The sequence below is a fragment of the Callorhinchus milii genome, unplaced genomic scaffold, assembly GCF_018977255.1.
Source record: "Callorhinchus milii isolate IMCB2004 unplaced genomic scaffold, IMCB_Cmil_1.0 Scaffold31, whole genome shotgun sequence".
In the NCBI taxonomy this organism is placed as follows: Eukaryota; Metazoa; Chordata; class Chondrichthyes; order Chimaeriformes; family Callorhinchidae; genus Callorhinchus; species Callorhinchus milii.
In genome coordinates, this window is record NW_024704772.1 from 2627172 (window position 1) to 2643324 (window position 16153).

General features: G+C 45.8%; 1 protein-coding gene across 1 annotated transcript; it reads left to right on the forward strand.

The window, feature by feature from the left end:
• Positions 1 to 16: 16 nt before the first annotated feature.
• Positions 17 to 9928, forward strand: LOC103189443. Its single transcript, XM_007909838.1, has 9 exons — positions 17 to 79; positions 4422 to 4537; positions 5144 to 5248; positions 5492 to 5551; positions 6113 to 6256; positions 6445 to 6586; positions 7930 to 8189; positions 8743 to 8838; positions 9474 to 9928. Exons 2-8 carry the CDS (start codon positions 4469 to 4471, stop codon positions 8806 to 8808), a joined length of 846 nt encoding a protein of 281 aa, XP_007908029.1. The 5' UTR covers positions 17 to 79; positions 4422 to 4468; the 3' UTR covers positions 8809 to 8838; positions 9474 to 9928.
• The last annotated feature ends 6225 nt before the right edge of the window (positions 9929 to 16153 follow it).

A 16153-nucleotide genomic window follows, 5' to 3' on the forward strand; every position in this document is an offset into this window, starting at 1 on the left:
TCTCAAGAGGCAGGGGGTCTGCCACCTTCAACGCCTCTTTCTTCAGGGATCTCAGATCGGTTTGTGTTGGATTTAAGCTGTAAGTTTTTATTTAAGTCCTTACTTTCTCTCTCTCTCTCTCTCTCTCTCTCCTCTTTTTTTTGGGGGGTGCGTTAAACTGGTTGCGATCTCACTTAAACATCGCTCTCCTTTCTGTCTGTGTCTGTTTGTGTTGTCTGTTGTTGTTATCGTCGTCGTTGTTGTTGTTGTTGTTATTGTATTTCACGCCTTTTTCTCTTTGTCGAGACGTTTTCTTTTTTTTGAATTGAACATTTGTGGAGCTCTTTAAAAGTTCCTTCTCTCCTCTCTCTCTCTCTCTCTCCTCCTCTCCCTCTTCTTTCCTTCCTTCTCTCTCTTTTTCTCTCTCCTCTCTGCCCCCTTCCCCCCTCTCTCTCTCTCTCTCTGTCCTCTCTTCCCCCCCACACCCCAAACCCACTTTCCCTTTGCGAATAGATCGGCCAAAGCGAAACAAAACGCATTTTATTCGTCGTTTGGAACAAAACTCAGGAGGAAATGGCTTTGTAGAGCACATTTACTGGTGATCACACACTCACACACTCTCTCTCTCTCTCTCTCCACTCTTTTGCTGATCCACTGATCCAACTTCACTCTTATTAAACGAACAAAAAATAAGTTTAAAAGAAGATGCAAAGAAAGAATGAAACCCGCAAACCAACCCCCAGATGGGATTTATTTCTCTATCCGACCACCACGACTCTGTGCGCACCAGTCTCTCGTCGAAGTCTCTGTGTATGTCTGTCTGTCAGTCTCTATCTGAGTCTCTGTACGTGTCTGTGTGTCAGTGTCTGTGTATGTCTGTGTGTCAGTCTCCATCTGAGTCTCTGTACGTGTCTGTGTGTCAGTGTCTGTGTAGGTCTGTGTGTCAGTCTCCATCTGAGTCTCTGTACATGTCTGTGTGTCAGTGTCTGTGTATGTCTGTGTGTCAGTCTCCATCTGAGTCTCTGTACATGTCTGTGTGTCAGTGTCTGTGTATGTCTGTGTGTCAGTCTCTATCTGAGTCTCTGTACGTGTCTGTGTGTCAGTGTCTGTGTAGGTCTGTGTGTCAGTCTCTATCTGAGTCTCTGTACGTGTCTGTGTGTTCAGTGTCTGTACATATCTGTGTGTCAGTCTCCATCTGAGTCTCTGTACAATGACTGTGTCTGTACAAATCTGTGTGTTAGTCTCTGTCTAAGTCTCTGTACATGTCTGTGGGTCAGTCTCTGTACTTGTCTGTGTGTCAGTCTCTGTACATGTCTGTATCAGTCTCTATCTGAGTCTCTGTGAGTGTCTGTGTGTCAGTCTCTAAGTCTCTGTACATGTTTGTGTGTCAGTCTCTAAATCTCTGTACATGTCTGTGTGTCAGTGTCTAAGTCTCTACATTTCTGTGTGTTAGTCTCTCTCTAAGTCTCCATATATCTGTCTAAGTCTCTGCATGGCTCTATATCTCTGTGTTCGTCTCTTTCTGTGGCTCTATAATAATAATAATCCTTGCAATTTGATATAGGGCTTATCGCGTCTTCTAGACATCTCAAAGCGCTTCACAGAATACACTATTGTGACTGTATATTTTGTGGGTGAAACACGGCAGCCAATTGCGCACAGCGACATCCCACAAACAGTCGTGGATTGATTGACCAAATTATTTTTTTCTTGAGGGATTATTATCAGGCACGTGGAGTATATGTCCGTGCATCAATCTCTATGTGCCTAGTAGTCTCTTTAAGTGCTCTGGGACGCTACATAAATGCAGGTTGGTTTCAAATTTTTAAAAAAATTATTATTAGTTTTATTAATTTTAAAATTAATTTTAATTTTAAAATTGAGTGACGTGGTCACTCAATCCACCACGGTTTGTGGGACGTCGCTGAGCTTAACTATACAGTCACAACAGTATATTCTGTGAAGATGTGATAAGGTGCTATATAAAATGCAATTATTATTGCTATTATCCTGTGAAACATGTCTCGACGATTTAACAAGTGCTATATCAAATGCAAGGATAATTATTTTTATTACCATGTTCCTCTATCTCTTTTCAATCTCTTTCTATAGCTCTACGTGTCTATTAATCGCTTTCGACGTGTTACAGGGTGCATCTGTGCACCTGGTACCCGTTGTGTTGGTGTGCACATTCCTACTTGCCAGTTAAGTACAGTTAAGATTCCGTTAAATTAAAGTTGTTATTCCTTTTTATTAAAATACAAATTGAGGATCAAGGCCATAAAGAGCACAGCAGAGAAACAAAACAGTTCAGCAAATCGCATTGTCATGCTTAATAGTATCCGAGCCAGACCAGCACTCTGGGAAGCTACCCCATGCGAATGGCACGATATGAGTCAAGTTGTTGTTAGAGTTCCACATTGGTATATAATAATAATAATAATAATAATCCTTGCATTTGATACAGCGCTTTTCACGTCGGGAGGACGTCCCAAAGCGCTTCACAGAACACACTGTAAAGTGAATTGACTGTGTATTTGTGGGCGAACGCGGCAGCCAATTGCGCACAGCAATGTCCCACAAACAGTCGTAGATTGAAAATGACCAATTTATTATTGTTTTTTTGGTTTTGGAGGGATTATTACGATAACGCGCGCACACACGCACCTATGGCCGGCGCACGGACACAAAACATATATATATATCACTGTTAATACGTGGAAACCTGGATCACCTGGCTCGCAGGTGTGTGATCTCACTTGCTCGCAAGGCTAGCGGACCTGGGTTAGATTCCTGGCCGGATGAAATTTTGGACCTTAATCCATACGTCTCTGTTTACTCAGCGGCAATTAGGAACACAGTTGTTAGTTGATTGGCTTTTCTGGGAGTTATATTCCTTTTTATTTTAAATAATAATTTGGTCACTCGACCCACAGACTGCTTATGGGACACTGCTGTGCGCAATTGGCTGCCACGTTTCACCCACAAAACATCCAGTCAATTCACTTGACAGTATATTCTGTGAAGCGCTTTGAGACGTCTCGAAGACGTGATAAGGCGCTATATCAAATGCAAGAATTATTATTGTTATGCGACTGGATTATTATTTTTATTGGATAATGCTCAGGTTGTTAAGTTGTTCTTGTTGATTGCTGTGTGTATAAACACATGGTGTGTTATTGAGTATAATACTGTGAATTATATAATTACACATAGCACGCCTAGTGTTACGAGATATAACAATCATGCATTTTATCATGCAATAACACACAATGTGGTACTGAGTTTAACACATGGGCGCGAACGATCACTTCATCGACCACAGGTAAGATAGGTGCAGATGTGTGAGATGCACGGGCGCTGTGGTGGATGTGTGAAGCGTCTATTTATAGCTGGGATAGTGGAGCGGTGCGTGATAAAGGATTAGATTACGCGCCTGAATCGGTGCTGCCTTTGAACCCGGGTTCCCTGATGAGTTTCCTGAGGTCAAATGTGAAAAGAATGGAATCGCTCTCGTCAGCAGCTGGCGGTCACTGTGCAGCTCTTGAAAGCTCTTCCTAATAAATCAGTTTGTCTCAGCCGTTCCCACTTCCCGCCTCTGTGTCTTGGGTTCAAGCCCCTTCATCAAGATGCCAAGCGCACCCACAGGGAGAGATTTTATTTTGTGTCAGAGTGAAGGCCTGTTAAAAGTTTCTGAGATTGTTCACTGTCGTCTGGATGTTGGGAAACAGCCTGCACAGTGTCGAGCTAAATCTCCTGCTGGTGCTGCAACCTGCGGTGAATGAAATCAGTTAATTTGCAGTGCCTCAGTGAAACAGATATGACTGCAATCTTGGAAATCCCCATATGCAATTAAACCGGCGCTGGGAGCCACTGCTACAAACATTTGCATTGTTTCTTTGCCTCTGGGGAATATCCAGGGGTTTTACTTTCTGCTTTAATTTCAGGTGGGGGAGTTAATTGACTCAGATATTTCACTTTTTCGTTAAATTGGTTCTTGCCCCACCCCACCCTCTGCCAACAATTCACCCAGAATCTTGCTACCTCTATTTCTTGGCTTTTCAAACACTCTCCTTCGCTGGCCTCCCTAATAATAATAATCATACTAATTATTATTTGTTACAGCGCCTTGTCATGCCATCCAGATGTTTCGATAGGCCGTGTTTTGCGGGCTCACGCCATGGCTTCGAAGCGCTTTGAGGCGTCTCGAAGACATGATAAGGCGCTATATCAAATGGAAGGAATATTATTTTGTGGCTATTTGCAAGACATCGCTGAGTGCAAAATTGGCTGCTTTGTTTGCCCATAAATATACAGTCACTGCGCTTTACTTTATAACCCGTGAAGTGCTTTAAGATGTCTCGCTGCCTTATTAAGATGCCCTAACAAACCTAAGGATTATTCTTATTTTAATCTAACGTTCTCATTGTCTCTTCACCTAGGGGTGAACAGTCTTTAATTCTGGAATGTAAAGTCTGGAGATGTTGAGATGAAATATTATCATGGCTGTCCGAAGTGTTCATTGGAAGAACGACTAAGTTTGGTGAAGCTTTGGACGGTGAGTTTTCCTGATCTCGACCCGTTTCAGTGCTTTTCTTCTATTTAAATAATAGCGTGTTTCCAATTCATTTTCTGTTTGTTTTTCTCCCCATTAGATCTGCCTCCCCAGCCCTACCTCCTTTACCCTGCTATCGCTCCTTTGTGAACGGTTGGGCCTTCAGCCTCTCTGTCCCCATCCTTTGAAACTCCACCCCACAGTCCCTCCACCTCACCCCCTGCCCTCGCCTCCTCCAAGGCCCATCTCAAGACGCACCTCTTCGACCTAGTCACCTACCCCTACCCTCCCTGCCCTCCTACCTCCTGACCCCAACCCCCAGCTCGGGTGCAGATCCCGACTGTCCAGCGCCTTGGGACGTCCTCCTGACATTAAAGTGCTATTCAAATGTAATGTGTTATATCAAATGCAAGGATTATTATTCTGAGTCACTTGTGTTCAGAGCGCAAGGGTGTCTGTGCCCTGTTGCGATGCACAATAATTCCTAACTCAGGAATCCTGTGTAATAAGCGCTCTGAGACGTCACCGTGCATGAGGGAAGCGTGCTGCGCAAATGTAAGTTGTCGACGTTGTATTGAAGTGCTCTTTTTTTTCCTCCCTTTTTGATAGCTGTTTTGCCTTTCAATGGTAATTGTATCACACAAGTCTGCGGGTTGCCAGTTCAATGGATTCCGGCCACACACCACCACTTACAAGGGGAGCTTTAATAAACTGGTGCGTGCTGCCTTACCTTGTCTGTGCTCATAATAATAATAATAATAATAATCCTTACATTTGGTATAGAGCCTTATCGTGCCATTGAGACGTCTCAAATCGCCACACGGAATATACTGTAAAGTGTATTGACTGTATTTTGTGGTTGAAACGCTGCAGCCAATGGCGCACAGCAGTGTCCCACAAACAGCCGTGGGTTCAGTGAGTAAATTATTATTAATATTATTATCCTTTCACTTGCAGAGAACGCACCTGCCCTTAGATTACAGCCTGACTGTGATGCTGTTGGATCATGGCCATCGGGTAGGTGTTTCTAGAAACATGGAAATAGGAGGAGGCCATTCAGCCCCTCGAGCCTGTTCCGCGAATCGATAAGATCATGTACCTCAAGTCCAATTACCCGCCCTTGCTCCATATCCCTTGATACCCTGACTTGGGGAGGACGGAATTGTCGGGCGGTGGTGGAAGGGGAGAGCATAAGGATGGGGTGAAAATAATATTGTAGAGAACGCACCAACCTGCAGTTGCTGCTTGGCTCCCGTCAGCGCCTCCAAACCTTGGGCGCGGGCAGCATTACCCTTCCTGGATGCACTCTGCACCTCATGGAGCCAATACAGAACCTCGACGTCCTGTTTGACCCTCAACTGTCCTTCAACCCCCCCTCCCCACACCCCACACCCCCCCCCCCCGCTCTGATGCAGATCCCTGACTGACCTCAGCAGTGTCCCACACACACAGTTGTGGATTGAGTGACCATTATTATTATTATTTTGTTGTTGTATTTTTCAGGAGTTATTACCGTTTCATGTCTTGACTTCTCGATTGCTTCTGTCCTCCCTCCCCCCCACCATTCTCTCCCCCCAGGATCCCTGCTGTGTGGCTCTACAAGAAATGTTGTCTTTCCGATATTCCCTCTCACACCTCGTCAACCACTCTGTCAGCCCCCTACGTGACATCTCCAAAGCTGCCTTCAACGAAGCTAAATTTCTAGATGACTGTCCTGTGAATGTAAGTTTCCTCTCCTTTCTCCCTCCCCACACATGACACTTCACACAGAACTACTAAACAAGCGTATAGGATTCTAGTAGCCGAAGGCACGGTCCAAGAGGAAGGTCTTTAGATGTTTCGAAGTGGTGATAAGGCGCTATATCAAATGCAAGGATTATTATTGTTAATTATTATTATTGTTATCCCAGAAATCGTGGGGGTGCAGGAGTGAGCAATGGAACGCCACGCACCTCCTCCAGAGGCTGGAGCAGAGCATGAATTCCTTTGACACCAACTATAGTAAGAATGTATGCCCGTTTGAAGATTGCACGCTCTTTACCTGTATCTCAGGTAAGTCTGAAGACAGGCTCATTCCTTTCTCTCTAATCAGCTACTAAACATTTTCCCGGGAACAATAACATCTTATATATTTGTGAATACTTCTGCCAACTTAGTCTTGAGTAAACAGTATCTTATCTTGTTATTACCCTGTGTGAGTTGCATTTTATTCTTTGGGTTCCAAAGACATCATAAGGCGCTATATCAAATGCAAGTATTATTGACGTGGTTTATGTGATGTGACTCAGAAACTGACTGTGTTTGTAGAGGCTGAAGGCACCACCGCTGGGGGTGGAGAAGTGAATGGGGTGGGGCAAGTGAATGCCATCCCCACCCCATTCACTTCTGCACCGTCAGCGGTCGGGCCTTCAGCCTCTCTGCCCCCAACCTTTGGAACTCCATCCCACAGTCCTGGAAATCATAACCCATCAACCTTTGACTCAGATTAGCACTTTGAGCTCATGTAAAGGCTGTCTGACAGCCTTGTGTTGGGAGCATTGCATTGATGGAGGTGTTGTCCTTAAATCCAGCTGACGTCTGCTTGTTCAGGTGGAAATTAAACCTGGCGCTAGATGAAAAGAGAAGGGAGTTTCTCTCTCTGTATCCGGGCTAATGTTCCCTCTCGATCAAGGTCACCACTCGCTACACGAATGGCTATTTGCGGGGACGTTGCTGTGTGCCAATTAACCGCTGCCTTCGCCTGCAAACACAGTCACTCCACTTTACAGTAAGCCTCTCGCCAGCCAGAGGACCCGGGCATGATCCCCGGGTGCGGATCAGGGCAAAATCATGAGCAAGTTTCCTTAGAAGTGTTGATTCTTTCAAAAGCAAATTAGTTTCTTTGATTTCTTTGAGGAAATAATCTGTGAGGGAAATGCGGCAGCAACTAATAATATCTCGGGATACAGTGTACAGTTTGAGTTATGACTTGTGCATGTGACATCCAAGATGGACCTTGATCTTTCATCTAGCAAATTTTTATGTTTTAATGTGCTTTACGCGCCTCTGTTTACCTAACAATAAATCGGTCACCTGGTTGTCAGTTAATTGCTTTGTGGGGGTAATAATCCCTTCAAAAAAATAAATAAGAATAATTTAGTCAACAACTTGCTTTTATACAGCTCCCCCTCACACAGGGTTAGCTTCCCAGAGCGCTTCAAGCCACGACTATATGTGTGCGGGCGCTTCTGCAAGCAATTGGCAGCCGCGTTTGGCCCACAAAACACACAGTCGCTACACTTTACGTGATAAGGCTGCTGCATCAATTGCGAGGATTATTGTTGTTTCGTGCGAATGATTATCATTCTTATCCATGATCATTAATAACATCGTGCGCGATTTTGTTTCCTTCACAGTCTCGGAAAAGCTGGTGCTGAGCACCTCCCTGCCACTGTCCAACAAGGCTCCGCCCGAGGGATTGGACACGTTACCTGCGGTGAACGAGACGAGCACTGGGTCAGCGGCGATGGAGAACAAGACCATCAAGTCCGCCACTCAAACAGACTTCACCGCAGACTTAGGGCTCAGCCAAGGGGCACTCTTGGTACTACTGATCATCAGCGTCATCATCAATGCCGTGTTAGTGTACTACCTGCTTAAGAAGAAACAGCAACCGGTAAGATAATAATAACAATAATAATCCTCGCGTCTGATATCGAGCCTTGTGACGTCTTCGAGACGTCTCAAAGAGCTTCACAAGATACACTGTAAAGTGTAGTGACTGCATTTCGCCCACAAAATATACAGTCAAATGCGCTTGACAGTGTTTCCAGCGAAGCACTTTGAGACGTCTCAATGGCGTGGATAAGGCGCGATATTAAATGCAAGGATTATTATACTTCCCAGGTGAAATATTATTATTAGCCCTCCGTAAAGGGCGCTATATAAATGCAAGTTGTTGTTGTTATCGTTATTCTTACTCCACTTTGCAATATATATATTTTTTGATCGCTTTCCTGGATCAATAATCTCTCCCCAAATAATAATAAATTGGTCACTCAATCCACGGCTGTGCGCAATTGGGCTGCCGCGTTTCGCCCACAAAATACACAGTCAATTCACTTTACAGTGTATCCTGTGAAGCGCTTTGAGACGTCTCGACGACGCGATAAGGCGCTGTATCAGATGCAAGATATATTATTATTATTATTATTGTTGGGTCCCTCAAGCGTCCTCCAGCAAGGGCTGAAATAGAGCCGTTATCCGTGTTGGTCGCTACGACCGGGGAGGAGTGAGGCAGCGAGGAAGAGGAAAGAGTGAGGAAGGTGAGCGTTCTGCCTCGGGAACATTTTGTTGATGAGATGCTACACCCTCTTCTGAACCTCTTATCACATTCATCCCCAATTAGTCAGACAGCACTTCCATGTGGCGAGCTACGCATTTTCAGTTGGCCAAACTCCACCAACCCTCTCTGGGATCCCCCAGCTTGAGCGCTTGCCATCTTTTGCCCAGTACTCACGTCGTGATAAGGCGCTATAACTCAAGGATTAGTATAATTATTATTGGGATAAGCAGCGTCCGTCCCTCCACACACAGAGAGAGAGGGTGCGTTCCATTCCAATCATTTTCAACTGTAGGTGACCAATGTATGTGGAATTCGGTCTGGTTTGGATACTCTTTGATCCAAACGGGAATAGTGATGGGTTTCCGCATGTGGCAGACATCGAAATGGATAGGTAGATACTGGGATAGGGTCTCTGTCTATACCCTTGTCACCCTTTGGATGACAGAGGAAACAATCAAGGCGAAAGAAAGCAAGTCTACCCCTACTATCCCCGCCCGCCCTCCACCCCTCCTGACCTCAGCCCCCAGCTCGGTGCGATCCCTGACTATCCAGCGCCTTGGGACGTCCTCCTGATGTGAAAGCCGCTATACGAATGTAATTTGTTGTTGTTCCCAGGCCCCCAAGCTTCTGTCTGAAGGACTCATCTTACTTGCCATGTTGGAAGTCGCCTAAAGGTCCTCTCACCATCCCCTACCTGCTGAGCATTGCTGTTGCCATTCCCGTTGCCCCTTCCCTTACGCCTGCCACACCTACGGTGCTCAGAGGAATGGAGGGTTGGGCGGGGGTAGGGGGGAGTCTGTGTGTCTGCTCTGCTCTTCAAATCTTCATTGTACAAAAGACTCACGGTGACGAGGGAAGAGACGATGCTTGTGTGGGGAAGATGCCAGACGCCTTCGCGAGCCTCTACGATAGGGGAGGAATGGGAGCACGGAGACTTCACATAACGTAGGGGAGGGACACAGCTGGAATTCCAACCTCCGAATTGAGAAACTCCTATCCACAGCCATTTCATGGAGTCCCGTGGCTCAGTGGTTAGAGCCCTCGCCTCGCAGGCAAGAGGACCCGGGTTCGATTCCCGGGCAGGACAAATTTCCTTACTCCACCCACACACGCCTCCGTTTACCCAGCAGTAAGTAGGAACCCGGTTGTTAGTCGATTGGAGGATCACTTTTCCGGGGGTTACAATTTCTTTATTTTAAAAAAATGATGATAGTAATAATAATAAATTGGTCACTTCAACCCACGACTGCTTGCGGGACACTGCTGTGAGTTTTGCCCACGAAAATATATAATCAATTAATTTTACAGTGTATCCTGTGAAGCGCTTTGAGTCATCTCAAAAACATGATAAGACGCTGTACTCAAATGCCAGGATTATTATTATTATTATTTTCCCACCGCCCACATTTCATGTCCTGTTCCTGTTAGCAATCCAAGCCGGAAATGCACTGAATATTTTAAGATATTTTTAATGTATTTTTGTATAATATATATATATATTTTTCTTACATTAAAAAGCACCAGTTGCCCGCTTCACCAGTTGCCCGGGTTAACTCTGCCTCTCTCTCTCTCTCTCTCTCTCTCTCTCTCTCTCTCTCTCACCTATGTTCTTTGATCACTGTTTCCCGGCTTCCCTTAAAGCCTTTAACCGCTGAACTTATGGATTACAGCACTGAGCCAGTGACTGGTGGCAGAGCATCCTCCCACTCAGCTCCCATTCACCCTGCAAGCCAAAGCCCCAGCTAACAGGTGGGGTGGTCCTAGCTGGATGAGCAGTGGGAAAGCTTGGCCAGACAGCAAAACCAATAGCAAGCAATGCGGATTTAGCTGGTTAGACATCAGCAGTCACCCCAACGCCAACTCTGGGCGCCCTTCAAGCCTGGGCTCTCGCCAACCTGCGCCTAATGCGAATTAAGTAAGCGGGATCCATCCCTCCAGGGAGAGAGAGAGAATATTCCGTTCCAACGATCTATCTCTGGGATTTCCTTGTGTATGTGGGAGGCAGGGAATTCTCAGCTTGGTTTGGAGACTCTTAAGCAATGTTTCCGCATGTGTTAGACACCCGGCTGACCAAAATAACTGAGCCATTCAGAACAGAACAGGTTGGAGTGATCGATATCCATGTTGAGTTGCTGATTGCTGTCAATTGCCCTGGGGACGCTGCTGTGCCCACAAAAACACACAGTTAATTCACTTTACAGCATGTCCCACAAAATGCTTTGAGACATCTCAAAGACGTGATAAGGTGCGATATCAAAATGAAAGGATTATTATTATCATAACCCCCACCCTGCGCTCTTGAGGACATGATACGTTGTATTTTCCTGTGATGCTTATAACTACACGAGTCTGACTATACAGGGGGGTAGTTTTGCTGGGAGAAGAGAGGACAAGGAGTTGTGAGGGATCACTTTGCCCCTTGGAAGGGAAGGAAACCATCTCGCCCAGATATGATTGGTTTTCTGGTGCTCAACAATCTCTCCGCTTTGTACATTTGTGACTGATGTGTAACGTTTTATCGCGTATATCTAAAGCTTCTCTAAAGTATAACATATTTATTTTATTATGAAATAAAGCGTTGCGTGATTAGATATTTTGATACCCAAGCTTGTAATTGATTCTTTTTTTTATCTTCTTGATGTCTCTATCCCTCTCTTCCCCCCTGTCTCTCTCTCTATCTCTCTCTCTCTCTCCCTCCCTCTCTGTCCCGCTTTCTGCCCCTGGCTGTACAGAAGGCTCGGAGTTGATCAATATTCGCCGCACTCTACAGTAGTGAGGGAAATTGGCTCTGTACTGAGAGGAAGAAGTTGGATTGAGGAAGAAACTTAAGACGACCAGAGAGCAAAGCAGAGTAAGAAGGGGATGGAGTAATGAAGGACAGAGCGGTTGGGGAGGTATTTGGGGAAGAGAGAGACAGAGTCAATGAATAGATTGTGGAGTCCCGTAGTGCAGTGGTTAGCACGCTCGCCGCACAAGCGAGAGGACCAGGGTTTGATTGAAAGCGCTTCGCAGGATATATTGTAAAGTGAAGTGACTGTATTTTGTGGGCGAAACGCGGCAGCCAATTGCGCACAGCAGCGTCCCCACGAACAGCCGTGGATTGAGTGACGACATTTTTTTATAATTTGAAGGGATTATTACTCCCGGAAAGCGTTCGACTAACAACCGGTTGCTAGTTGCTGCTCGGAAAACAAGCGTAAGAAAACTTGCCTAAGGTTTCGCTGCGGGAATCAAACCCCGTTCCTCTCGCTTGAGACCAATATACTACAGGACTCCTACATTATTATTATGGTATTATGATGCGTAACCTACATGGCAGTGTAGAGCAAGACGTCAAAGGGAGTTTGTTCCTTGCTGGAGTGACATCAAACCTCGGTACTGCTTCAATTGGGAACTCCCCACTGATTGTATCATCTGCACCCGCTGTGGGTAATAATCTTATTGCAATCTCGGACTCCAGGTTTAATCTCTCTGCTGTAACACTAAGCGTTCATTCCTCCCCAAACATGTTGTCAGTGCATGGACCTTAGCTGAGGCCTGTAGGTTTTGCTCCTGAGCTGTGAGCTACTGCTTTTCTTCCTCTCCTCTCTCTCACACACATTCGCACTCTCACGCACGAACAAACTCTCATACTCTCACTCGCACTTTCACACTCGCTCTCTTTCTCTCTCAAGTACTCACTCTACAGAAGTACATAACAACAACAAGATTCCATTTATAAAGCGCCTTTCACGTCATCAGGACGTCCCAAGGCGCTGAGAATCGTTGCTGGCGAAGGAAGCCCACGATCCATCCAGTTTGCCTTCCACCAGCCTGCCAGTCACGTGAAATGTATCCCAAACTATATATAGTTCCCGAGATATTATTTTCTAGCAGAAATCTACCTAATTTGTCTTGAAACAAACAACACTTTCTGCTTCTACTGCCTCTCTAGAGGATTGGCGGATCACTTTCCGGGGGGTCATAATCTTTTCAAATGAAAAAGATAATAATAATAATAATAATGTGGGAGATGCTGCTGTGCGCAATTAGCTGCCGCGTTTCGCCCACAAAATTCACTTGAAGTGCATCCTGTGAAGCGCTTTGAGACGTCTCAAAGACGTGATAAGGCGTCATAATCCAACCTAATGATTATCATATCGATTGCGCCCGTCCGTCACCCATCAAAATACATCCGCTCAAAGGATCTCTTGCGTTCATAAAAAAACACAAAAAAAAACACGCAGGATTGTTCCTCTCCTAAGATGATGTGGATTAATTTGGCAGGGCATTGCGTGCTGTCTGACGCAGGGATTTCGAGTCTAAACTCTGTTCATTTCATCACTCGCCGTGTCCTCGCATCTGGAATACATCTTGCCTGCTGCCTCCTGCCTGCTGTGGTCAGACGGAATCTCTCAGGTGAGTCTAACCCAAAGCTTTTAGACGAGAGAAAGGTTCACAGAGAGAAAAAGAGAGAGAGAGAGAGATGGGTAGAAAAAGATGGGGACGGGAATAGAGAGGTAGAAAGAGGGAGATACAAAACAGAGAGAGAGAGAGAGATAGAAAAAAAGTTAGGGAGACCTGAGGGACGCGGAGAAAGATGGGGAGAGACGAGTTTCATGGCTTTTACGCAAGAGAAAGATTCACAGAAAGAGATGGGGAGGAGTGCGGGGATGGGGGAGAGAGAGCGAGGGAGAGACAAGGACAAAGGGAGGGGGAGATTACGGAGAGAAAGATGGGGAGGGAGAGAGAGAGAGAAATGGAGGGAGGTTGACTCAACTTTTAAAAAAATACATATTTTGTTCTTTAAAATATCACATACCCTCTGCAATTATTGTGTCTTTTGCCCACTTTTAACCCAGACTACGCAGAAACAGTTGCCGGGCATAATCGAGGCAGCATCAACGAGTATTTTGAGACTCCTGCGAAGTAACAACGATGATAATCCTTGTATTCGATACAGCGCCTTATCACATCTTTTGGATGTAAAGTGTAGTGACTGTATATTTTGTGGTCTAAACGCGGCAGCGTCCCACAAACAGTCGTGGATTGAGCGACCGCATTATAATTATTTTTGAAATTTTTTTTTTTTTTGAAGGGATTATTACTCCCGGAAAAGTGATCCGCCAATTGACTAACGACCGGGTTCCTACTTATTACTGAGCAAACAGAGGCGCGCGCGCGTGTGTGTGTGTGTGGAGTAAGGAAACTTGCCTGATGTTTCCCCCGGCCCGGGAATCGAACCCAGGTCCTCTCGCTTGCGAGGCGAGGGCTGTAACCGATTCGCTACGGGAATCCAGAAATCCGTAGCAAACCATCGGACGGTGTAATTTGAGCAAAGTATCAAATCAGATTCGCAGAATAAGCGCAGGGATTATACATATATATTTTTTTTATCAAATCCCAATTTGGTTTCAATCCAGAAAGGCTGGCGAGGACGGAAAAGGGTTAGCGGGGAGGTCAGGTTTAAGCTATTTTTGGATCTTAATATTAAAAAAATGTGGGCAAATGCTCAACTTCTATATGTCCTGAAAGGTAATGTGTAACATAGATGAGATGGAGGAGGGTGAGAGAAAGAGGGGGAGACAGAGGCAGGCAGAGATAATATTAATAATGATGATAATAATAATAATAATCCCTGGGGTTGATATAGCGCCTTACCATGTCTTCGAGACGTCTCAAAGAGCTTCACAGAATATACTGTGAAGCGAATTGGCTATATCTTGTGGGCGAAAGAGAGGGGGAAGAGACTAATAATAATAATAATCCTTGCATTTGATATAGCGCTTTTCCCGTCGGGAGGACGTCCCAAAGCGCTTCACAGAACACACTGTAAAGTGAATTGACTGTATATTTGTGGGCGAACGCGGCAGCCAATTGCTCACAGCAATGTCCCACAAACAGTCGTAGATTGAAAATGACCAATTTATTATTGTTTTTGGTTTTGGAGGGATTATTATTAGGCTCTGTGTGGAGTAAGGAAACTTGCCCAAGGTTTCGCCCTCTGCCTGGAATTGAACTCAGGTCTCTCACTTGCAAAGCGAATGCTCTAACCACTGAGCTACAGGACTCCACTGAGGGATGAAGAGAGGTATATATATATATATATAGAGAGAGAGAGAGAGAGACAGAGGGTGGGAGGCAGAGAGAGAGAGAGAGAGAGTGTGAGAGAGACAAGGGAGAGAGTCGTCGTGTGTGTTCATCTTTCTCCGCCATTCTCTACCTCTCGTGATCCCTTTATCTCTCCTTTTCTCTTTTTCCTCTTGTGTCTTTTTGACCCTCTCACTCTGTCCCTTTCTGCCTCTCTTTTTTTTTCTCTCGCTGTCTCTTTCTATCCATCGTTTGTGTCCACACCTCACTGCTTGTTCGGTTGCCAGTGTACATATAATCCGTCTTGTCATCGGGTTCTACGTAAGACAGACATCTCCATCACTGGTACCCCGTTTTGACCACAAGACTGTATTTCCTATCTTATCCCACCAAGAGGTGCTGTCTCACTACTCCATAGTAATTTACAGGACCAAAAAAGCCATTGCAGTCTATCTGGTTGGCCCCCAAAGCAAACAAATTAAACCTCTCCTTATAATAATAATCCTCGTATTTGATACAGCGCCTTATCACGTCTTCGAGAAGTCCCAAAGCGCCTCAGACAATGTACTGTAAAGTGTCGTGACTGTGTATTTTGTGGGCGAAACGCAGCGGCCAATTACGCACAGCAGCGTCCCCACAAACAGTCATTGATGGAGTGACCACATTTTTTTTTTTTTTGGAAGGATTATTACCCCACGGAAAGCGATCTGCCAATCGTGTAACAGTCGGGTTCCTATTTACTCCTAATCCCAGCCGGACAATTTGTATGCCTTCCCAACTCTTCCCTTCACAAGCTGCAGATCATCCAAAACTCTGCAGCTCGTGTACTCTCGACACCAGGCTCCCCGACCCCATCACTCGCCCGACCCCACCGGCTCCCCATCCCCCAGAGGATCGAGTTCAAGATCCTCGTCCTCACCTTTAAGGCCATCCATGGCCTTGCCCTCTCCTACCTCTCTGACCTGATGACTCCCTACCAACCTGCCCGCTCCCTCTGTTCATCGGGCTCCGGCTGCTCCATGTCTCCCGCCCGACCCGCCCTACCATCGGTGGCCGGGCTTTCAGCCTCTCTGCCCCCACTCTCTGGAATTCCATCCCACGGTCCCTTGGCCTCGCTTCCTCCCTCGCCTCCTTCAAGGCCGGTCTCAAGACCCTTCTCTTCGACCGTGCCTTCAGTCTCCCTCCCACCTCTCTCTCTCACCCCTACCCCACCCTCCCCCAAGCTC

Excerpts from the sequence above, each read along its gene's own strand:
- LOC103189443 (XM_007909838.1), top strand. The coding sequence starts at position 4,469 with ATGAAATATTATCATGGCTGTCCGAAGTGTTCATTGGAAGAACGACTA. Across the intron at positions 4,538-5,143 it reads GTTTGGTGAAGCTTTGGACG|CTGTTTTGCCTTTCAATGGT; the intron begins GTGAGTTTTCCT and ends CCTTTTTGATAG. Across the intron at positions 6,257-6,444 it reads TAGATGACTGTCCTGTGAAT|AAATCGTGGGGGTGCAGGAG; the intron begins GTAAGTTTCCTC and ends TTGTTATCCCAG.